At 38.6% G+C, this 25,517-nt stretch overlaps 1 protein-coding gene across 30 annotated transcripts in view; it reads right to left on the bottom strand.

The window, feature by feature from the left end:
• NEB (nebulin) overlaps positions 1-25,517 on the bottom strand; it is a 300,983-nt gene that overhangs the window by 198,203 nt on the left and 77,263 nt on the right. For all 30 annotated transcript variants that reach the window (XM_077447687.1, XM_077447688.1, XM_077447689.1 and 27 more), the window contains 17 exons: positions 24,824-24,931; positions 24,167-24,478; positions 23,199-23,405; positions 23,013-23,117; positions 21,313-21,420; positions 19,549-19,860; positions 18,865-19,071; positions 18,379-18,483; positions 17,823-17,930; positions 17,018-17,329; positions 16,039-16,245; positions 15,028-15,132; positions 9,689-9,796; positions 2,979-3,290; positions 1,534-1,740; positions 1,150-1,254; positions 87-194 (listed from right to left, as the gene is read on the bottom strand). In XM_077447687.1, the coding sequence (XP_077303813.1) occupies positions 87-194; positions 1,150-1,254; positions 1,534-1,740; positions 2,979-3,290; positions 9,689-9,796; positions 15,028-15,132; positions 16,039-16,245; positions 17,018-17,329; positions 17,823-17,930; positions 18,379-18,483; positions 18,865-19,071; positions 19,549-19,860; positions 21,313-21,420; positions 23,013-23,117; positions 23,199-23,405; positions 24,167-24,478; positions 24,824-24,931 (3,036 nt within the window). The remainder of the gene's footprint in view (positions 1-86; positions 195-1,149; positions 1,255-1,533; positions 1,741-2,978; positions 3,291-9,688; positions 9,797-15,027; positions 15,133-16,038; positions 16,246-17,017; positions 17,330-17,822; positions 17,931-18,378; positions 18,484-18,864; positions 19,072-19,548; positions 19,861-21,312; positions 21,421-23,012; positions 23,118-23,198; positions 23,406-24,166; positions 24,479-24,823; positions 24,932-25,517) is intronic.

The following is a 25,517-nucleotide window of genomic DNA, read 5'->3' as shown; positions in this document are numbered from 1 at the left end:
ACAGACAGTCCAATAAGGTCTTTATAATCAATTTTTTTCTTGATAGTCTTAAATAAGTACAAAAAAAATATTACAGTCATACTTACATCACTGGCTATATCTCTTGAGGCTCTGGCTGCTTTAATTGAAATAGCATCTGGTCTTAGATCATAGCCCTTCTTAATGGTTTCTTGCCATCCAGATTTGTATATTTTCTAGTACAAAAGAAAAACAACTGTTAAAACTTTTCCAAATCTGTACAAAACCGTACAGGGTATGAGACAGGTCGTATCCCAGTGTAAAAATGTATCTTACTCTATTGCTTAGCTTGTACATTTAGAACAAAAAACTTGACAACAGGCTTTATTTAGAACAGTCAGCTATATATTTTAGTGTTTCAATGTTTCTGATTCCATTAGTTAGCTGGAATCAGAATTATAGTTACTGGGTAAATGAAGTAGATATGTCATTAAATATTTATGTTACATTGACTGATGGGTAGTGGGCAGGGAATTCCATCCTCTGTTAACTACTTGAGGGAAGTACTTTTTCTTTCTTTACTCTCTGAATGGAGCTCAATGAGTAAGTAGGAGACGAGGAAGGGAGAGGTGAGTGGATTGATTTCCTCAGTGAATCAGGGCATTTTCTTTTTATATTCCTAAAGCTGTCCATTGCTGGCTGAATCTGTTTCACTTATGAACAAGGAACTATTCAAAATAAGAAACACTCTGCCATGCCTTTAGGAATCTCATTCCATCATATTGTATTGAAAATATTCCTACACACAGTACTGGGTAAAATCATATTAAGGTTAAGTTCTTAAACTTTAATTTTATTTATTGTGTTGTTGCTTCTTATAGAGTGATATAGTCTGGCTAGGGGAAAAGATGCTCTTTAAAGAGTTGGGTTTTTCTAATAGCTACCGATTGAACTTCAGCTTTTAATATTGTGGACAGAATAAATAAAATTAGTCATCAGTTCTATTTTTGTCATCATTTTCTGCTTTACACATTTAATAGATCCGTCCTCCAATCTGGATTGAACATAAGAGAATTCGGGGAACTTGTTTCAAAACATAACACAATATCATTCAGCTTTCATATACAGACAGGCAGTTTTCATAATACATTTTGAAGGATAACATGCTAAAATTTTAGCAATACTACTCACTTCACTGAAATTGAGCATGTTCTGTTTAGCCTGAAGAATGTCTGGTGTGTCTGGCATCACATGGATCTTTGTCTTATCTTTCTCCCAGGCATCAATGTACCGGCGCTAATAAATATAAAGATAATATTAATTAATTTGCATCATCAAAAAAGATCCACAGCAGTGAATATATTATACTATTAAAAAATATACAATATTAAATAATTATGATTATACTATACAGTATTAGTAGTACTAAATATATTAAATGATTAAAGAAAATATATGGAAACATTAAAGATTGCCTTCAAAGATAGGTCCGCTCTACTAGCAAAGCGTTCCCAGTAATTGTTAAAATGATGGCACCTATGTTTATAATGTAACAAATGTAATGTGATAACTTACTTTATCCATAGTGATAGCATTCTGCTTGGCTAAATCAAGATCCATTGAATCCATTTGCTTGGTAAAGGAGAACTTGCTGGGGTGTTGGCGGTATTTGGCATCACTCAAAATCTCAGAAGCTTTCTTGCTCTTCTCAACATCAAGAGAGCCCAGGGGAGTCCAGCCCATTCCTTTGTACCATTGATTGTAGTCTAGCCTGTATTCATTCTGCAGATCGGAGATTAAGATATTCTTTTAAACCTTACAAAATATCCTCATGCAATGTAATCTTTTCTTTTTTGAATAATACAGTACAAATATTGAGTGTGTGTTTTAGGTCAATGCTGCTGGGAAGCTATATGAAGAAAACATAAGGGCCAACGCTACCCCAAACTTTTTTCTTAGCTATAGATAGAGTGGATGAAGGGGTAAAAACTTTACTGGGTTTCTATCAGGTTGTTATTAGTGTTCACAATGGTGAGATTTTCCGTTACTTCCTAGTAGTCTATCCAATGGGGAAAGAGTCAGAAGCAAGAACTATTTTTCAGTTGAATGGTTAGAACCCTTGTGAGTTTGTTTTACCTGTCTGTGTCTTTATGTCCTCATAACATTTCAAATTTTGTGTCCTGGTGTCAAAGGGTGTATAACTGAGTCAAAATCTCTTCAGAATCTCCCAGGGCGAGCAATAAAAATCAATAGAAATCCTTCCCTTCTTATTTCAAAATAAAAAAGGTAGGCTAGAGTTTTTTCAATCTTGGCAACAATCTTGATCACTGGATAAGGATTCCCAAGAAAAACTGATGTGTCTTTCTAAATACTTTGAATTAATATTTTGGATAGATTGCAGTATTATTAATATCCCTGTCTCTCTCAACTGGGGATATTTACCCTTTCAAAATTTTGGATTGTCCTTTTCTTTAGCAAAATCCACAATTTTCACAATTTTTATTGGAACAGGAGGCAAGGAAAAATCAAATGGTCACACCTTTTCTGGTGGCAACTATCTAACAGGTGATTTCCCTCGAGAAATTTCTTCATAATTCCTGTTGTGTGTCTAGGACAGGGTATATCATCCCAACACCACACAGACAGAAAAACACTGTATAAGTAAGAGTTATAAGCCCTGTATATTGCTTCCAATTCAAAACAAAGTAAAGGCTTTATATACACTTTACATTACACATAAAGCAGTTGTATTTTAGCAAAAATATAGTTGAATATATTTATGCAGCAATTATAAAACCAACAAAGGCTAAAAAGCCTGTAATTTCTGCAGATTTCATTTATTTTTCTTTTAGTACTGTGCAAAATTTGTCTGATATTTAGTCTGCGTACGTTTTATAATTGTGCCCATGACCAACATAAAGCTGTTTCAAGCATGTTTGTTCTCATCAACACCCCATGGCTGCTGTGAGATCTTTAGTAGCAGAAAATAAGATTCTCTAATTGACTCAGGAGGAACTTACATCACTCTGGATCTGGTTCATGTTCTTGGCAAGCCGGACGTGCATGGCGTCTGGCAGCAGGATATAGTTGTGGATGAGATTCTTGTAATGGGAATTTGAAGCAATATTTTGGGCCGCCTTTGCGGCCATGACGCTGAAGGTGGTAAGTGGTGTGTGGTACTTGGTTTTGGTCTTCTCATACTCTTTCTTGTATTCACGGTCGCTTTGTAGCTTGGCTACATTCATGAAATGCACCAGTTTGGGGTCATCCTGAAGGTTGCGGAATCCCACCATCTTTCCTCTGGATGCTTCATAGGCTTTCTTGTACTTATACTATTAATTGAAAATAAATGGCATGTTAGAAATCTGTAACATAATGTGAAACGTAAGTTAAAAAATTGCTATTAAGAAGGCTTTTATTGCTGAAAAGATGTATGTCTCTTCTGCAAACTACATTTCTTACCTTCCCGCTAGTAAATATCTAAAGTTTCCACCCTGAGCTGAGCTTGCCTTTGTACCAGGAGGAATAAACTCCTTTCTTTTTGCAAGAGTTATGACAGCCCCACCAGCTACTCAAGGTGGATATGCCCAATCCAGAAGAAGGTTAGGCAAAGATGTCATAGGCAGCAACTGTTGATGTAGTTCCTCTTTACACTGGCTAAATGAACAGATTGGGTATAGCTGACAAGTATTTTCTTGCTGTGCAATGTGGTTCATTTACTAAAGGCGAACAGACTGTGCACATTGGATTTGCAGGTTTACTCTACAAATTCAGTTCCACAGCTTAGTAAATGAGTAAATGGGCTACTGACGTCCATCATCCAATCATGTGCAAGCAAAAAGGCAGTTTTTAAAATTTCCCTTGCATGTGATTGGGTGTTCGTAATAAATTGAAGCTTTACCTCATTTATTAAGCTCTGGAGCAACCGCACTTGCAGAGTGCGCAGTCTATTTACCTTTAGTAAATAAACCCCAATATATTCTGCAATATTTTCATGCTCCTGTGTTGATGGTATATCTATTTTCTTGCTGTGCTGAATGTGATTGGGGATTATTTAAAACCAAGGTCAGGTTTTTATAGGTTCATCCTCTCTTGATTTACTGAAGGCAAATAGGCTGTTAACTCTGCAAAGGAATTTTCACTTAGCAATTGAATTTCCCCCTACCTTAGAGAATGAGGTGAAGCTCTGCTAAAAAATACTGATTATCAAAATAATAGCTTAGTGAAAATCCCCTTACAAAATGAACAGCCTATTTGCCTTTAGTAGATCAACTACTAAAGGTTCTCTTTGATCATTGTCACCAGAACAGAAAGTCATGAGTTCTCACTAGAACAAGAATACAAGGGAAATCTTCCAAGGGGAATATCTGGAAATAACGGGAAATAACTTTCTGGGTAAGAAGTAAAGAGATGAAGTGGCAGGCAGTGAAGGGAAATCTCTCTAAAAGGACACAGACATAAACCCTAACAACAATGCTATTACCTATTTTATCCAAAACAAATATGTTTTGGCTTAAAATAAAATGTATCTGATTCTCTGGGATAGATAAATAATGTGGAGTAGAAGACCATAAATACTTTCCTTTCCTGTAGGAAATGCAACTCTAGACTCTCTTTGGAGTGTAAAAACCCAGATGCTTGGTCAAATGATTAGTAAAATATTACTTAAAGAGGGCGATTAGTCATTCTGATTCCTTCTATATTACATGTCATGTGCCTACGCCCTCACTCCTTCTGCCAACTCTAAAGGGGAACCTAGATCAGCATTTTCTTCAGAAAGATCAATATTGCAGCCATTTTTCTATGCTTCCTAGCAAGACTGTTAATATACTGAGCGATTATGTTTACATTTTGCATACAGATTGACTTTAAGTAAAAACTACAAGTCTGTATAAATGCAAGGGTTTGGCCTTGATTTACAGCACAATCCCTCACAAGGCCACTTGGTGGTAGTCTTTTACTGCAAAGAAAGAAATCTATTTTCTTGAGGTAATTCAAATAAAAAAGGAATTAACCACTCTTAGTTAACTCAAAACCCTCTCATCCAACCCTCTTCCCTCTCATGCCAATAAAAAACAAGATTGATTCAATTCACGGTGAGATCTCCAGTGTCCTGTTTTCTCCTCCAGCTAACATACCAGGTCCAAACCACACTCAGTACTTTCCTCCTTTGATCCTGTTACTACCAAGGAATTTGCCAAAATCCTTTCTGAGGCTTACCTCACCACCTGTCTCCTAGAGCCTCACAACTACTACGGCCCCCTTCCTGCTCTATCCTATACTCTCTAACCCACATCTTCAATCTCTACTTCTATCAACACCTTTCTCTCCCTTCTCAAACATGCACTGGTTACTCCCTTGCTTAAAAAGCCCTCACTGGACCCCACCTGTTTGAACAACTTAAGACTCATATCTCTGCTCCCATTTGCCTCCAAGCTTCTTGAACACCTTGTCCACAACCATATGAGTTGCTACCTCACTGATAACAAGATTCTTGACCCGCTACAATCTTGTTTCTGCCTGCAACATTCCACTAAAACTGACCTACTAAAATGTATTAATGATCTACTAATTGCTTAAACCAATGGCCATTACTCTATACCCATACTCTTAGACCTTCCACTGTCTTCGAGCACCCACTCCTCCTCAATAAACTCCACTCTTATGGCCTCTGCAGCTCTCCTCTTTCCTGATTCTCCTCCTACCTATCTCAGCGCACCTTCAGTGTCACATACAACTTTATCTCCTTTGCTTCTCTTCCTTTTTCTGTTGGGGTACCCCAAGGCTCTGTCCTTGGGCCCCTCCTATTCTCCCTCTATACCTTTTCCCTGTGTCAGTTGGTAACCTCTCATGGATTCCAATACCACCTCTACACTGGTGAAACCCAGATCTATCTCTCTACTCACCACCTCACTCCCTCAATCTCTACACCTACCACAAATATATTAAAGGACATATCAATATGGATGTCACATAATTTCTTCAAATTCAATATGTCTAAAACTGAGCTTGTAATATTTCCTCCTTCCCGTTTTCCCCCTCATGCCTTCACCATTAAGCTCTATAGCAATTACTGGTCCCTCCATCAACAACAGGGTGCTAGGTGGAATCCTAGACTCTGACTTCTCCTTCAGACCCCACATATAAACACTGGCTAAATCTTGCCACCTTAATCTGCGCAGCATTTTCAGACTTTGCCCCTTCTTAAACTGGTTGTAAATCCCAGACATTAAATTTGAACAAAGCATATCAATATGGATGTCACATTATTTCTTCAAATTCAATCTGTCTAAAACTGAGCTTATAATATTTCCTTCTTCCCGTTTTCTTCCTCCACCAACACCAGGGTTCTAGGTGTAATCCTAGACTCTGACTTCTCCTTCAGGCCTCACATCTTATCAATGGCTAAATCTTGTTGCCTTAATCTGCACAGCATTTTCAGACTTTGCCCCTTCTTAAAGTGCTTGTAAATCCCAGTCATTACATTTAAACAAAGCAAATATATCTGTAGTGTTTACTTGTCCCTCTCCAAGGCTCTGAGTGTCCTTTCTTTCTGGTGCTTTGCCTATTCAGAATATAGCTCTGCTTGTTCCTCTGCCCATGTGGGGGGGGTCCCTTTCCTCCAATCAGCATTCACACAGTGTATCAGATCTGTAACTACAGTTCTCCACAACCTCCTCTGTACTTCTCACAGATGCAGAAGGATTTGTTTTATCGCGGTGTATCATCTGAGGCTGTTCACTTCACTGGGTATAGGTGAGGGTTTACAGCCACTTTCTTTAACGGCACCAAAAAACAACTTAATCGCTCCCTGGTTATCTACCACCTTGGCTACTGCAATGTCCTCCTCAATGGCCTACCTTTACATAGGCTATACCCCCTTAAGTCTATCATGAATGCTGCTGCTAGACTTTTACACCTTACTAACCAATCTATGTGTCAAGAAGGACGTTCTGGAAACCCAGCTGTTTCCGGAAGACCTGCCTGCAGAATCCCTAACAGAGGAGCCAACTGGCACACGCGGGTGCGTGTTAACGCAAACGGGTGCGCGCAGGTGCACAATGGGCACGCACAAACGCGCACGAGTATGCGGGCATGCATGCGGGTGTGCGCGGGTGCCGCCAAAGGGGCTATTTAAAGGAACCTGTCACTTTGCCTCCCTGCTGTCCGGTCTACAGCGTTCCTGAGTTCCCCTGCTGTTACTCTATCTGCTGATCTGATACCTGTTACCCGGCTTGTCTCTGCCCATTCCCTGTTTGCTGCCAGCCTCTGATCCCAGCTTGTCTTGACGTTTCTCCTGCCTGCTGCTTTGGTAACGTTCCTGTCCGCCAGTGTATGACCCGACTTGCTTCATGACTACGCCTTGCCTGCTGCCTTGGTACTGCTCCTGCCTGCCAGTGTTTGACCCGGCCTGCCTGAGATCTGCTTGTGTCCTGAACTACAAGACACCTCCCGACTGCCGCTGCCTCCAGCTTCCAGTCTGGTTCTTCCTGCTGTTCCTGCTACACGGCCGTCAATCCTGCTGTCTGCAGTCTTCGGCTTACGGCTTACGACTTCCACTTCTGGACTATGGCGCACCTCCCTCTCTGGTCTGGCCTGAGTTCTCCTGCTGTTTCTGCTTTCCACTGGTCCCAGCTCCAGTCCGCATCTGGGTTCTTCTCAGCTCACCAAAGTCCGGACCAGCCCTTACATCTGTGACCTGTCAGGCACGTGTGTCCCTTTGCACTCCTGAGCCCCTGTCTGCTCTATCAGGGGTTCTTGAGCCAGAGGAATACAAGAAGCCACTCCCTGCATAAGTGGGCTCAACCACCAGGTATGTGACACTATGGCTGCTGCCTCACAACATACAAAGCCATCTACAACACTGGCCCCAACATCAACATCAACCCCAGCTGCAGATTTCGCCCAAATCGCTCATCCCAAGACATCTTGCGCTTCAGCTGCCTTGTTACCTCCTCCCATGCTCGCCTTCAAGACTTCTTCAGAACCTCTCCTATCCTCTGGAACTCTCTAACCGAGTATGCCAGGTTATCTCCTACCTGCCTTTAGGCGATCCTTGAAAACTCATTTATTTAGGCAAGCCTACATCACCTCCACCTAAAACTGTACTTCAGGGCACCTCCATCAGATCAACCCCCACAGCTATTACCTTTTGTACCACCTCTCCTCCCTTCAGCTTGTAAATTCCATGAGCAGGGCTCTCCTAATCCTTCTGTATTCAACTGTATTGTAATCATACTGTCTCCCTTTATATTGTTAAGTGCTGCGCAACCTGTTGGCACTATATAAATCCTGTATATTAATAATTATAACTGCTAAGCTGCTCATACATTAACTGCAAATACAGAAAATACAGAACCTCTTGTTTTTTCTGTGGTGTAACTATATGGAGACATTGCTTTGGCCAGAAAATTCAAACAGACACTCCAGTTTCAGTGATATGGTTGTTAGCAACTGGTTAAGGCATTGTATCATGCCATTGTGAGGTATGGATATGCAGACTTCAACTATTTATATTGGCACATATGTAACTGCAGAATAACCCGATCTATTCCTGTGCAGACAATTTTATATTCCACATGCCTGTTGTGGATGTGAAGAGATGGAAAGGCACAATAAGGTAACTGCCCTGGGAAACTGGTATTTCATTTGCCCTGGGGGAACGATAAGAACATGCAGAATATATTACGGAGAGAGTGGCTAATCCCAGCCCATTTCTCAAATCAGCCCAAATGGAACAGACAAACCAATAAATATAGTAAGTCTAATGTGTACAGCCATAGTGTTCCTCCCAGTTAGGGCAGAGCCAGGAGTCTCATCACATAGGAGGACCATCAGTAACCGGCAACCATCCAAAGGATGTTCTTTAGTTGGCCCGCTGTTTCTGACGGTCCCCTTTGTTACTGACGGTCCCCCATGTGACTCATTATATATATTAGTTTGTCTATTCCATTTGGGCTGATTTGAAAAAAATAATTTCTGGTGTGCTGGGATTAGCCACTCTCTTCATATATAATCTGTACCTTCTCATCATTCCCCAAGTATGAATAAAATACTAGTTTCTCAGGACACTTACCTTATTGTGCCTTTCCATCTCTTCATATCCATTGGGAATTAAGTTACTAAAATGTATCTTCTTGGCCGCCTCCACTGGCATGTGTTGGGGGGGTTGACTCATTGTGCCCCTGTGCCTACTCCAGGCGTTGATGGGCGGACATTTTGTTGTATCTGCTGGTAGGAGCATGCAGGTTCAGCTGGCTCTCTTCTTGTCTGGGTCCTGAAGATGCTAAATATCTGTCAATACGCATTGACCTCACAGATAGTAGGCTAAGTGCACATCATCTATACTGGATTGAAATGTATTTATGTCTGTTTATGTGATTGTATGCTTTATTATAGAGCTACATGTAACTAACTAGAAGGTATTATATCCCCTACATGTTCGGAATAGGATGCCTATGTTTTTAATAATTTTAATATTGTATAATAAAGACTACATTTTATTTTACTTTGCATTTGTATTCAATGCTTTGCCGTTATAGTTCGCTGTTTTAGGTTACTGGAGATACACATGCTGGTTTAGATTTGGATGAGGCCAAAAGTCTCTTTTTCTTGTGTTTAGAAGGTATTTAACCTCATTTGAAAGAGGATTACAGGGTGGTAGCACTGTCTGTTTTTGTTATTGTTCTTAAAAATAATAGCTTCTGCATTTATCCAGAGATAAACTTACATCACTAGCAATATCTCTGGAGGCTTTTGCAGCACGGATGGAGATGGCATCAGCTTTGAGGTCATAGCCTTTTTTCTTAGACTCTTCCATGGCTTGTCTGTATTGTTTCTAAAAATTTAAAGGTAAAAAAAAAATGACATAATGAGAAACAATTATATGCTAAATCAACACAGACTACCAAATTCTATCAACACTGGCATGCTAAATGAAATACAAAGCAAAAATGAAAGAGGTCACCAGTGGTAAAAATAAAAAAAACAGGAAAGCTGACCATTTCTTTATGTGGTTTGACAAAAGATAATAAGCATAGCTATCACACGTTTCACTTTTGCAGAGTTTTTAAAAGCTCTTCCCCCCTCATACTGTATGTTATGTCTATTCTGCTGAAATGGTTCTATGTGGGAACATACATCGCTCAAGCTTAAAAAAAATACTAAAGATAAATAGCCGTAGTTACCTGTATACTCACACATGCTTCTTAAAAAAAACAAGCAATAGCGATAGTTCTCTAAGAACGGAATACCACTCACTTTGGGGAGATTTCTGCTAACTTCCTGTTGCATCCCCAAGATAAGGAGTGAAGAGATATCTCCCCAGAAAAATACATACAGCAAAAAATAACTTGGCAGAGGTTCAAAAATGTCTTTATTACTTTTTTCAAAAATGTAATTGAAATGTTTTGCCTATACATACACTTAGGCCACATTCACACTGGCACTCTTGTGTTTAGCTTTTCTAAACAGAGGAGAAGTGGTTTAGGACCTATATTGACCTTTACATTTCCCATATCACTTTTTCCTGTGTTTAGATGCTCCTGCTTTAACTTACCGGGCCATTTCTGACACTTCTCTCATATATGTAAAAATCTGTGTTTTTTCGCTATAAAATTACTTAGAACCCCCAAACAATATATATATATATATATATATATATATATATATATATATACTGTTATGATATACTATTATGAACTGTTATACAAGTTGTACACTCACTACTTTACATTGTAGCAAAGTGTAATTTCTTCAGTGCTGTCACATGAAAATATATAATAAAATATTCACAAAAATGTGAGGGGTGTACTCACTTTTGTGAGATACTGTATATAAATATATATTACATTTTTTATTTAATTTTAGCAGAGACCTAAAGAGTAAAATGGTGATCGTTGCAATTTTTATTTGTCACACAGTATTAGCACTTTTCAAACACCATTTTTTTGGGGGATAAAATACACTTTCGTTAATTTAAAAAAACAAAAACAAAATATAAACCAATTTTTTTGTAAAATATGAAAGATCGGAGCGACATCATGACAGTAAATATATACCCAACATGTCATGACGTCTCTCCGGTCCTCCTAGACCATAAAGATGAGCGGAGGCCATCTTTCCTCCGTTAATCTCTGCTACCAGCAGCTGCAACCGCCGGGTCGGTTCTTGGGCTTCATGATCCACCAGGTAAGCCCGAGAACCACCAGGAAGCGGCGGGGGGGGGGGGGGGAGAGCGGGGGGGAGGGCAACACCTCTGGCCACTTCTAAAGGTGATCCAGTGGAAAATCCTATAATGATGCAGACATAACCCTGGTATTTCCACTGCCGACTGCCAGCAAGGGGTTAAAGCAGGTTTGGGCAGGCTTAGGCACATTTAGCAGCGTTTAGAGTTTCTAATTAAATCTGTATGCACAGAATTTTATTTTCCCCAAATGCAGCTAAAATTACCACACTTTGTGTTTTTTTTTCAACTCAGCAGCTACAAATACAAATAGATACCTACTAGTGCCTGAAATCCAGAGCTGTCTACCTGCAGCTAGTGATTCTTACCTCTGCAGGTCCCCAGCATTGCCATCTTAGATATGGGAGCCAGATGTGGCTTACTGAAGAACCACAGCTGGCTCCCCACTGTGCATTTTCAAGCTTGCACAGTGCTTTGAAAATGGTCCCGCAGCCTCCTGGCATATGTGATGTGTCTAATGAGGCTGTGGGACAGGTGACTGGGCAAGGGACATCATCCTTGCCTAGTCAAAAATTATAAAAATGGTAGCGGGTATTAAAAAAATTCATACTCGCTCCCTCCGAAAAAAAATGTTAAATGCCGCAGGCAGTGAGTGAACCAGCAGGGCATTGTTTTTTGGGGTAACGTTTCCCTTTAAAACGTAGATAACTTTGAAAAAGCATTACATGCATTTAAATGTATTATGAAATTCCCTCTGAATGCATATAAACACAGGTTTGACTGTGCCACTGTGAATGCAGCACTAAAGCCCCACTAGTTTTACCACTACATTGTACTTGCACAACAACATGGGACACTTAGGGAGCATAGGTGAGACCTGTTCAGTACTTTCTAACCCTGCTAGCAAAATATGTAATGCATAGCTGGGTTATGCAAAGAAAAATTCTCCTCCTGGTGTGTTCTGCAAAGATGACCAGCACTTCCTAACACCCTCAATGTATCTATTAATTCAACCCTTTATTAAAGCAGAATAAATAGCGATCGTAAAGTCATAATATGATCTGTACATTCATATTTAATTTATACAGTATGTGGCTTCAGTCATAACTGAACTGTTGTCCATAAGCAGATCCTATTATACTTCAGTGATCAGCATTTATGATGTTCTCATATGGACTAAATCTGTGCTTTGCCCATGCAAGGTAAAGCAAACAGTCCACCTTAATGGCAACCCCAGCAGCTGCACATGCTTGTTTTGCTTTCTCTCTCTCTTGCCTTTCATTTGGCCAGAAGGATTACAGTGAGTCATAACTTTGAGCTTACACAGGTTTTACCCTAATGAGACAGCTCTGAGTAACGGGTCAATCACCAAACATCCCTATCATGTGAAAGGAGCGGGAATGCGTCACATGATACCAATATTAGGAAAAAAACAGCTACTTTTATTTGTTTCTAATGGCTTAAAGGAGTGGCAGCAAAGTTGAGTTAAGCATAAGCAGATAGTAAGTCTTTAACCTCCCTGGCGGTATAATTATTTCGGATTTTAGGTGCTAAAAGCGGTACCATTATTTTGCATGAAAATTTGGCGTTTTATATTGTAGTCCTGCAATTCTTAGGAATAACTCACTTAAATCTGTCCAAACCAGAGTCTAGCAGACATCCCGGGTATAATAAAGTTTGAAAAATGAAATCATAAATTATAATATAATAAATAACTATAAATAACTGTACCAAATAATAATATAACAATAATAAAAATTATTCAATAATGTAATCAAATCAAAAACACTGAAATTTGCTCAGTTGCAGAACTGTCACTGTCATTACTTTTCAGTATTTGATGACGGATCTCCCCACAAATCGCTATCGCTCAATTCTGCGAGTGATTCCAATTTATTATCGCTGTTTTCTAGCTGGTCTAAAACCATTTTTGATGTAAAGGGACAGTTTTGGTTGCTATGGACAATCTCCAGTTTCCAGGCATAAAGAACAGTTTTTATTACATAAAACTGCATGCAGGACACTGGGCAGACCACTAGGGACAACGGGGATGTGAAATATTTACATACAGCAATGTAATCTGTAAGATTACATTATACTGTATGTATACTGTGTGTTTCACTTTTTGAATTTGGCGCCGATCTCCGTCCCCGTGCGTCGCAACGCTCACAGGGCACGGAGATCGGCGATGTGATGCATCGAGCGAGACACGGCTCGCTCGTACAGCGGGGAGACAACGCTGGATCCGAGGGAGAAGGTAAGTAAACCTCCTCCTGGATCCAGCGATGCAGTCCCGAGTCTGGCTCGGGGATACCGCTTTTGGTATGAAAATTCCACCCCGAGCCAGACTCGGGAATACCGCCAGGGGGGTTAAAATAAAATTATTGTTTATCCTGCATGAAACCAAAGAAATGCAGAAAGGAGTCCCAGGCCAAAACCAGATAAAAGAGAAAAGACAATTATAATTGTTGATAATGCTTATTCTGCATGGCCAAACAATATGAGTACTGATCTCAGCCGAAGTACTGAATGGTGCTTATTTTTACAAAATATCAGTTGCTTTATATACAGTACCTTCTATGAGAATTGTGCCTCAGACAATCAACTAAGTTGTTAAAAGTTACCTTAATACATATCTAGATTCCAAATAATATATTTAAAATTCCTACTTTGATCACATTTCTTAGTAATGGTCACTTTTAAGTCAGACCTATAATTATACTTTTATCTCTTCTTTTTTTTCTACTCAGTAATTTAGCAAGCCTATGTGAAGATTTCTTTTTTCACTTAGATGTTCATTATCCTTCTTTACAGCAAAGTTTGAGCCACTTTCAGCTGTCAGCTAATTATTATGCATGTCTTGTTCTTTGATGTTGACTTTAGATACTACTGATAAAAGAGAATATTTTATGATATCAGAAATAAAACCTGCACATAATTCCCAGGCATCTGCTATAATGGATTTAAATTTCATGTTGATTTAATGTGAACAGGAATTGGTACACTCTAATATAGAAATGGAAGTTTGCATAATACGCATAACTTTTACAGAAATGTATACTATATACACCCCTAATTGAAAATGTCCAAATTGGGCCAAAAGTGTCTATATTTTGTGTGGCCACCATTATTTTCCAGCACTGCCTTAACCCTCTTGGGCATGGAGTTCACCAGAGCTTCACAGGTTGCCCCTGGAGTCCTATCCCACTCCTCCGTGACGACATCATGGAGCTGGTGGATGTTAGAGACCTTCTGTTTGAGGATGCCCCACAGATGTTCAATAGGGTTTAGGTCTGGAGATATGCTTGGCCAGTGCATCCCCTTTACCCTCTGCTTCTTTAGCAAGGCAGTGGTCATCTAGGAACTGTATTTGGGGGTTGTTATCATGTTGGAATACTGCTCTGTAGCCCAGTCTCTGAAGGAAGAAGATCATGCTCTGCTTCAGTATGTCACAGCACGTGTTGGCATTCATGGTTCCCTCAAAGAACTGTAGCTTGCCAGTGGCGGCAGTACTCATGCATCCCCAGACCATGACACTCCCACCACCATGCTTGACTGTAAGCAAGACACACTTGTCTTTGCACTCCTCACCTGGTTGCCCCCACAGACGCTTGACGCCATCTGAACCAAATAGCATAGCTCAGCACAGTGCCAGGGCCCACTGTCAGAATAAAATCCCACCCACTTCTCTGCTTTCTCTACAGGCTATGTGCAGCACAGTGAAGATTTTGCCACTCTTTTACAAGAAAATACTTTGCAAAGCCATTTGGTTGTACAAAATGTACATTTGTATCCTTTGTGGCTATTTAGAAAGATATATATAATATAGATTTTTTAATCCTCAGTTAAGTATAAGTGGTCATACTTGTGAAATATAGACATACCTCACTAATATTGAAAGCATTGGCTTTAGCCAAAAGCACATCCGGAGTATCTGGCATGACATGGATGGTCCTCTTGTCTTTCTCCCAGGCTTGTGTGTACAGATTCTATTAGGCAAAAGACAAATGTGATTTAAACATAAAAACATACCACCTCAATCTGTAGAAAACTGCATTATTTTGGAACCTCTATCACACAGAAGACTTATATATATATAGTACAATAATAGAACAGTATATATGCATATATAATGATGAATAATATAATGAACAATGTATTATAATACAGTGCACAATTCAAATGCTTTGATAAAAAGTATACATTAGACCAATGGTTGTCAATTTATGAGGTAAGGAGGTCCTCAATTGTGGCCTCTGGAAGCACCAAAGAGCCGCATATTATATTCAGTATATTTAATGATGCAGAAGAGTATCGGAAACTGCAGACATACTGGGAAAGATGGTCAAAAATTGCAGACATGCCACAGATGTTGTTTTGGTGACATGCTGCAGGGGACAGTCAGAGACCAAGTTGAAGAAAGCAATGATAGCGACACACCAACAGTCTTTCTAAGTGGAAAATAAGTCCTTTAAATCATATGCAGGATGACTTAGAACAAACACCCAATGTGTTTTGGGAGTTACTTTACATTAACAAGAAGTATCATCTGCTTGTGTGAGATCTGGGGTCAAGTTAAGTAAGGGTCTACAAAGAGCCACATGAAACCCCTTGACGATGGGCTGGGAAACAGGGCATGAAGCCATAGGCCAATTTGATAAAATCCTTACATTTTGATCATATTTGTGAAGACCCTGATGACTTAAATATTTTACTAACTACACATTTTCAAAACTTGGTAATCAATTTAATCTCAATCTGATGGGGCTTTTGTGATATGTCTTTATTGGGGAGATTATTACATGTGTTGTCATTCATAATATTCTTATGATTTATGAATGTTTTGACTCAGCATTGGCATCTTGCATTGCTCTCATTCAATAAAGAACATTTACCTTGTTTATGGTCTGAGCATTGTTTTTGGCCAGGACCATCTCCATGGAGTCAGGTATACTGGTAAACTTGAGGGTGTCTGGGTGTTGGCGGTAAGTCTTCTCGCTGAGGATTGACATAGCTTTCTTGTTTTTCTCAGCTTCCTGAGATCCATAGGGTATCCATCCAACGCCTCTCATGCACTCATTGTAGTCTGACTTGTAAACATTCTGGTAACAGATAGGGACATATGTCAACATCCTATACATAATCAACCCAACAAACAAATTTAGTTTATTATCCAGAGGAAATGTTGGATTAAAGATAAAAACAGTCCAAAAGCCACAAAATTCTAATCACTCTAGAAAAGAAAAAGCTCACAACATTAAAACCCTACTATATATATAGTATTTGAGCTAAATTGCCCATTTTAGGTTAAGGAGATTGTTGGAAATGTTCTATTAATGATTCTTATTCAATGTTTTATTAATTTACTATTAATTATAAAAATTTTGAGATTAATTTAGAATTATTTAGGTAAACACTTTCTATTTACTTACAAAAGGAGGCTGTACAATGATTTCCACACTACAGCTCATTAACTTCCACACGACAGCGGAGGATTATTTGAAGCCTCAATCCTTATACAGATTAGTGGTGCAGAGACAATAAGACTGTTTAGTGAGACTTGCTCTCGGCTGGATAACTCCTTTAGGAATATGCTGAAACTTTTTTATTTAATTCTCTATCAATGTCAATATTTGATCTCTTAAACTAACAAACACACACACATATATATATATATATATATATATATATATATATATATTACGCTTTAAAAGGTAGAATTTCAAATGCAAGCCATCCTATGAAGCCACAAAATAACACCATGACATGAGAGGTCATATACAGTAGGAAATCTACATAAAGTATGCTTTAAAATATTACTAATTGAACTACCGATTAGTTCCTTATGTTCAATACTCAGCTGTTTACACTTACATCACTCTGTATCTGCATCCTGTTTCTGGAAAGCTGAAGCGGCATAGCATCAGGCAAGAGGCTGTAGTGGTGGATGAGACGCTTGTAGTTAATATTAGATGCCACGTTTTGAGACAGTTTGGCAGCAGTCACGCTGAACATGTCTACGGGAGTGTGGAATTTGGTCTTGGACTTTTCATAACCCTTCTTATATTCACGATCAGATTGCATCTTTGCCACATGCATAAAATGCACCAGTTTGGGGTCATCCTGCAGGCTCTTGAATCCGATGTGTTTTCCTCTGGCCTGTTCATAGGCTTTCTTATATTTGTACTGTAATTTGAGGTCAGAAACATACAAGTTGATTAGTTATAACATATCATTTCATAAAGGAGTTTACAAAATGGACTAGTTTGTTGAACTTATTTTAAAGGAATGTTGGATACTTTCCTTCTAGTCACCATCCTATTAAACTATTATCTGTTCATTTGAAATTGTTATGTGGTTTATAATTTTTGTTTGACATTTTTAATGTTCTTTCAGTATTAAAAAACCCATTTCACAATAGCCAACTGCATATGCAGATTTATGTCACCAAATTTATGTCACAATGCAAATTCTTTCCTTATACCCACCATCCCTTTAAATATTATCTGGTAATTTTAAAGTTTGGTGGCCTATGATTATCATTAGAGGTATGTAATACCTTCTCAGCCTAATCCTCAACAGTCAATAGCATAATAGTTGAGATTCGCCTCGTCGTTACCACACACGCCTTAAATAATTTCTGGAAAACATTTTTTTGGAGAAGATTTGAGAAACCTACATCACTGGCAATGTCCCTTGAAGCTCTGGCAGCCTTTATGGATATGGCATCTGGCTTCAAATCATAGCCCTTCTTCTTGGTATCTTCCCAAGCTTGTCTGTACATTTTCTGAAAGTAAAATAAAGAGTAATTAACAGTGGGAAATAGGCAAAATGTCATGAAGCCACTAGAATATAACCTAGTAATTTCTCAAAGGCAGGAGGCTAAACTGTCAGGTTTGAAGGAGATGCTACTACTTTAAGCCTTATCAAGTCTACAGTACGAGAGTCAAAATTAAATAATATGTGCACATGGAAAACATATATGAGCAATGCGTCATTAATACAGGCACAAATTGCACCCTGAACAACTGTCTATTGTATGGTGTAAAATATAAAACAGGGTTCCCTGTTTTTAAAATGGTCATCATGGATCAGTTATAGATAATAACTTGCCCTATTCCATTTGATACCAATCACCATATACAATGTTCCTTTTAATTTTTGCCATAAATGTGTTAACTACAAACTTTTTTTAAAATGTTATCTATATCAATTAATAACTGATTTTAACTTACATCACTCGTGTTAACTTGGTTGACTTTAGACAGAAGAATTTCAGGAGTATCTGGCATCACATGGATTTTGGTCTTGTCTTTATTCCAAGCTTCTGTATAAAGTTTCTGGGGGAAAAAAAGGCAATTTTACTATGAAACATGATTACTTGTCATTGTGATCACACGATTGGGAACCACACTGATTCTCAATCACTAGCCTGAAATGTGAAGCTATCAGTGACAGTGTGGTCACCGCACTAGGAGCATACACAGGCAAGCGCTTCTTGTTCTCTGGTAGAAGGCAGAGTGTGGGTGTCTGGGGTTTATGTGGCCTGTGCTAAACTTTGTGAGAAGTAAAAGACATCTGACAAGTTATTTTCTAAATAAATGTGCTACCTTCTGGAAACTAACTTTAAACATGTAAAATTACAATGTCATTTACAAGCAAAAAAAAGAAAGGATAAAATACTTTTTTCTATTTTAAATGAAATGAATAGTTAACTGTACCTTATTCATAGTTACTGCATTATTCTTTGCAAGTACTTGATCCATGGCATCATTTGGAATGGAAAATTTCCATTGATCTGGATTTTGTCTGTACTTCTTGTCGCTGATGATGGTACTGGCTTTCTTGGCTTTTTCAACATCTAATGATCCAATTGGAACCCATCCGACCCCTTTTAGCCAGTTATTGAAATCTGTCTTATATTGGTTCTATAAAATAATGTAAGAATAATAAGGAAAGAAAAGCATACCTTAATGTGTAAACATAAGATGAAAACTGGGAAGGGAGAATCGGGTTAACCCAACATAAATCCATCAAGGACATGTAGAACTGTAGACCAAGAGGTTAGAAGGGAACCTAATTAATATATTGTATCACCAGTGCATACTCTTTTTTTACTTTTCATCAATAAATAGAATGCTTCGTAGCTTCTGTCACATTTAATAGAAGGAATGGTCTTTCTGTGAGGGATTGTGAGCTCACATGTGCATCTAAACAAAAAACCTAGAGCTTATTCAATGCAACAATGGTCCACAGAATTTTTTTAATTCTGGGCTTTAAATGTTGGGTTACATAAAAAAAAACCTGGATTGTTGCTGTTTAAATGCTGGAGTGTCTCTGAATAAAACTAAAACATATACTTGTTTGACTTTCTTATATAAAGCACCATGGAACCCTTTACTTACATCGCTCTGGATGTTCATCATGTTTCTGGAGAGTTCTAAATTCATAGCATCAGGCAGAAGGGTGTATGCATGGATCAGCTGCTTGTAGTTTGTATTGGAGGACACTTCCTGAGCTTTCTTAGCAGCAGTGACACTGAACATATCAAGTGGAGTGTGATACTTCGTCTTGCTCGCCTCATAGTCTTTCTTATATTCGCGATCAGATTGGATTTTGGCCACGTGCATGTAGTGGACCAATTTAGGGTCATCCTGTAGGCTGCGGAATCCCACATGCTTACCCTTGGCTTTTTCATAGGCTTGTTTATATTTGTACTGGTGGAAATCAAGAAAGAGATGAATATTATGTTTAGAGGTCTGCAAGGCCAAATATCTCTGTAGAAGAATCTTATTATTTTGTTTTCTTTTCTCTAAAGTAACTGTATTAACATGCTTTTTTACATTTTATGGTTTTCTCTATAAGTGATCATTTATTTGCATTGTCTTCTTTCTGTTAGCACAGGCTGAGAAATGGAAGGGGGAGCAGGGATGTCTTCAAGGCCTAGATTATACCAGGATCTGGGCCAGCTGAGCTGTTTATTTAGATTTAATTTCAGACAGTAAGGCTGCATTCACACCTGGGCATCTTTTAATCACTGGCAGAATTGCAGCAATTCTGCCTACGATTTAAAAATGCTCCGCTAAAATGACAAATCGCACAAAGTAAATTTTAGATGCCATTTGTTTTAATGGCACCTAAAAATGCGGTGCGGTTCAGCCACATTTGTCACACAATAAATTACACTGCGATCCCGGCAGACCGCATTGCGTGAAGCTTGTCCCCCAAAAGAAGCCGCCGGAGGGAGGGAGAGGAGGGGGAGCTGGAAGCACTGCAGAGGGAGAAACAAGAGGATCGGTATCTGCAATAAGGCAGTACAGCTGGACCTCCTGCCCCCCTTTTGAATTAATAGTACACAGGCCTGGTACAGGAGGACAGGCTGTACTGCCTTGTCATTGGTCCTGGTGCACAGGGTGATTAGGGTGTGCCCAGGCACACCCCCTGCTCACGTCTATGGACCCTGAAAGCAATTTTCCCTGATGTTACACAATACTCTCTGAAGACAAAGCAATAGAATGAATAAGCCCACACATTACAACAGGGGATTTTAGATCCTGAATGCAGACTGCTGTTAAAACAGTGAGGTTCCTTTGGACTGCATGCAGTCCTTCCCACTCGCTAAGGCTTAATCCTCGATGTGCAACAAATCTCCAGAAACGGCTTCACTCCACTGTCTGGCCAGTCACAACTCTGATGTCCTCACGTAAAATGCATGGTAAGTAGTATGTAGTAGTAATGTATGGGAGGACAGCATGGACATGCCCACTTTCTGAAGTGTCTGACAGCAGAGGAGCGAGCCAGCTACAGGCTGAGTAAAAAACAAGGTACAATGGTATTTGTACTTTTCCCTTTCCCTTCTAGCAAAGGCAGCTTTTAACCCATGCAGTGTGGGGAGTGTGGGGAGTGGAGGGAGGGTTGGGTTGAGGTAGGCCTCAATGCATGGATAAATTTAACAGCAATCTGGAATTGGGCTTTAAATGAAGCAGATTAGAGTGCCTGCAGCCTGGGAACCTGGAGAGTGCAGAAGACATATTTTCAAGTATGACAGTACTAACTTAACTGCTCTTATGGCAAAGGGAAAGTAAGTCTTAAAAATGATGTGAAGTGGGGTGCAATGATAGATCAGACAAAGACTGATCTACATGAGAAAAATCATGAAACATACTCACATCACTGGCAATGTTTCTTGATGCCTTAGCAGCAAGAATAGAAATGGAATCAGGTTTGAGGTCATATCCTTTAGCCAGGTGCTTGATCCAATCAGCTTTATAATAAGACTGAAATATAGGAAAAAAAGCAAACTTAATAAGTAATGCAGAACTTTATTGATGTAGTAAAACGATTCACTAATAACTCATGTAAGCTTTAACATGTTAATGTAATATTAAATGTAATTCTTTTAAATCTTCACCTTTCATTACCTGGTGATGTTGCAATGAAGATCCTTGTTCAGACACCTGTTATAGAGTGTCAATACTCTGTCTCTGTCTCCCAATTTTGCCCCTATGTTGTTACCCTTTCACACAAGAATCCAATAGAAACTACAAGTGACTGTTTCAGCACACATTACACATACATGGTCCCCTGTTGGCACCATCAGGAAACCTGCCCTGGGAAATGCCATGGAGCCATCTATAGAGTATATGTAGATAGGAAATGGCTGAAATGAAGCTGGAGGATATTAGCAGTAGTGAGATGCAACAAAGGCTAAAAACATAATTTTGTCAAACGTGATTTCATGCAATAGCCACTGGGTGGTGTGCACATGCCACGGGAGGCGCGGTGGCATGCTGATTGGACAGAAGGGGAGCCAATCAGCGGGTCCAGCCACTGACAGAGGCAGAATGTCAGTCTGCCTATATAAACAAGGCAGATAGCCATTCTGACAGGGAAAAAGAAAGACATCATGTGTTCCTGCTCTGTCTTCACCCAGTCAGAGCAATCCTCACACAGTTAGCAAGCCCCCCCAAGGGACACATTTAACCCTTTGATCGCCCCTGGTGTTAACCCCTTCCCTGCCAGGGTCATTAGTACAGTAACAGTGCATATTTTTAGCACTGATCACTGTAATAATGTCACTGGTACCAAAAAAATGGCAGTTAGGTGTCCGATTTATCTGCCACAATATCACAGACCCGTTAAAAATCGCTGATTGCCACCATTACTAGAAAAAAAAAATTATAAATGAAAATTCCATAAAAATATCCCATAGTTTGTAGCCAAAATAACGTTTGCGCAAACCAATCAATATTCGCTTATTGGGGTTTTTTTTACCCAAAATATGAAGCAGAATACACATTGGCCTACATTGATGAAGAAATTTGTTTTTTTTTTATTTTTTATTTTTTATTATTGGATGTGTTTTATAGCAGAAAGTACATTTTTTATTTTTTTTCAAAATTGTTGAGCGCAAAAAATACAAACCACAGAGGTGATCAAATACCACCAAAAGAAAGCTCTATTTGTGTGGAAAGAAGGACATCAATTTTATTTGGGTACAGCATCATACTACTGCACAATTTAAAATAATGCAGTACCGTATCGCAAAAAATAGCCTGGTCATGTATGAGGTAAAACCTTCAGGGGCTGAAAAGGTTAAATAATATTAATGTTGCTGTTTATGGTTTGATCGACTACTTGGTACCTTGTGACAATAATTAATTTACTATCAATGTGCCCATTAAGATGCCCTCACAGTTCCAGTATGGACTACCGCATCCTTCTGGCAATTAGATTTCCTTTTTTTTAACTATTCAGCTGAACTATGTTTTTTGGATGGCTAAATCTTTTAACAACTGGTAGATGCTTATTCAATTCTGTACTGAGCTTTGTTGTAGTATAACATTAGGAGTGGTGTAATCTCACTCACCTCACTTATATTCTGTGCATTGACTTTAGCTTGGATGAAATTAGGGTCATCAGGGTTTAGATTATACTTGTGCTTTACTTTCTCTCCTGCTGATTTGTAGTTTATCTAGAAATGAAAAAAAAGTCTACTTGTGACATGTCATAATATCAGAACTTGCAAGAAAAAATAGTCATTTATAATACTTACATCACTGTGCTGTTTGGTATTGCTCTGAGCTAAAGTTATTTCCATAGAGTCTGGGATGCTTGTAAATTTGAAAGTGTCAGGATGCTGGCGATACTTCTTCTCGCTCAGAGCATCTCCAGCCTTCTTAACTTTTTCAACTTCCAAACAGCCTAGAGGACTCCATCCAACACCCTTAAACCAGGAGTTGTAATCTTCTTTGTAGACATTCTATAAGAGAACACACAATAGTAGCATCAAAATCACATTAAAACTGTACAGGATGTCAATGCTGTCAATATTTAGTTTTGGATAGAACATGGAAGGGTTACATTTCTTAATTTTACTTTTGGGAAGATATCCGCTTACTTCCTATGAGAATAGCAAGTGATAGGAAATTATTCAATAGGGACAAAAAAATAAATAAAGGCAAAAACACAGTTTATTAGAGTGGAGAATGGATATAAATTCTGAGAATGTTTTCTAATGCTGCCCCAATGACACCCCCCCCCCCCCTAATTTATTTCTTATACAAATGTCACAGGGTCAGGAGGTAATGAAAATAAATTCCCTAACAGGGTCACAGACAGAATCAAAAATCTGTAATAAATTGAAGATGGGATCCCCTAAGAAATATATATTAACTAAAAAGGTGTTACTTTTTGTGCTTTATTATATATCCAAAGTTAGACACGCTGTTCCACACGCTGTTTTTTTTACTATTTACAACATGAAATTAGGGCCCTGCTGTCATAGATCCAGGTCAAAATCATTCCTACTCTGCACATGTATAAGTTTGACAATAAAAGCTTGATGGAAATTTTAAGTCTTCCTCACTCTGCTAGAAACAAAAATTTTGTCTGGAGTTAGGCCTTAACAGCCATTTTGAGAAAATGCTTCACTAAGCTGCAACCCTCCAGCTGTTCAGCAACTACAAAGCTTGGAATCACTGACTGGCTGGAGTATCCAAGCCTGTTGTAGCCCATACTCACATCACTCTGAATCTGCATCATGTTCTTAGACAACCCCACACTCATGGCATCCGGTAAGAAGGTGTAGTGATGGATTGGCTGCTTGTAATGGGTGTTGGTGGCTATTTCTTGGGACTTCTTGGCAGCTGTAATGCTAACCATGTCAAGAGGAGTGTGATATTTGGTCTTCAATTTCTCATAGTCCTTCTTGTATTCCCGCTCAGACTGCATCTTAGCCACAGCCATGAAATGTACAAGTTTAGGATCATCCTGGAGGCTTCTGAAACCAACGTGCTTACCCCTGGCTTTCTCATAGGCTTGTTTGTACTTGTACTGAAAAACAAAATGACAATCAATGTTTATATATTGTCACAAACAATGTGGACAAATGGTTGCAACATATGTGTTTCAAGGTGCTAATGGTTGTGAATTTGAATATATGGATATATATCTGCTATATTAATCCAAAATGTAACAGTTAAATACAATATTTTTATCAGTGGTGGCAGCCTATAGTTTTAGGGGTGCTTGGGTCTGTTGTAATCTCAAGTTGATTTATCCTTCCACTTCCTAATAAAGCAGAACATAAGCTATACTATTAGTGGACCAATGGATTAATATTATTAATATACTGATATTATTAATGTATTTAGTATTGTTAGAGCCATCTGTACTTACGTCACTGGCAATATTTCTGGAAGCTTTGGCAGCAACAATGGGAATGGCATCACCCAGAACATGGTGTCCTTTACGAATGTTTTTCTGCCAGTCATGTTTGTAAAAACTCTGAAAAAAAAAGATTTGTTTTTTACCTATCAATCAATGTGTTTTTCATTATTCATTATTTCTTTATGATAAACAGGTAATTAACGACAGAGATAGAAGTCACTAGCCAAAAAGGCCAAATTACCATTATTAAGCAAAGTCTGAAACTGTTTTCCTTCATAACACTGATATGAAATACAACTAGAATTTAGGGAAATAAAACAGCTTTATGATAATGAATAAGTGAGAATGTGTTATTATCTCTCAGTTATCTGCAGCCTTTCCTGAGATCCAACATGTGTGTAAACATGGCCTACTTTCAAAGCCTTACCTAAGTTTATCATATTCAAAAAATGTAATTAATAAAGGAAAAAAAAAGAACAATAATATCAATGATTAAAATGAACAAAGTACCATCATAGCAACCAGATTTCAGTCTACTATATTCAAATTAATTAATAGCAACTTGTAATTGGTTATGGTTGGTTGAATGTTTTACATCTCTCTTTATTTTTCCTAAAAGAGCCTGTTCTTAGTGCTCAACTTGTTTAGAACATTTCCCTTTTCATTCCTTTAATTCTACTAGCAAATAATAATATCTTAGGAA

The sequence above is a fragment of the Lithobates pipiens genome, unplaced genomic scaffold, assembly GCF_037356315.1.
Source record: "Lithobates pipiens isolate NorthernLeopardFrog02 unplaced genomic scaffold, aLitPip1_a1.2 Scaffold_22, whole genome shotgun sequence".
Lineage (NCBI taxonomy): Eukaryota > Metazoa > Chordata > Amphibia > Anura > Ranidae > Lithobates > Lithobates pipiens.
Note: the sequence above shows the minus strand (reverse complement) of the source record. Positions and strands in the feature narration are given on the sequence as shown.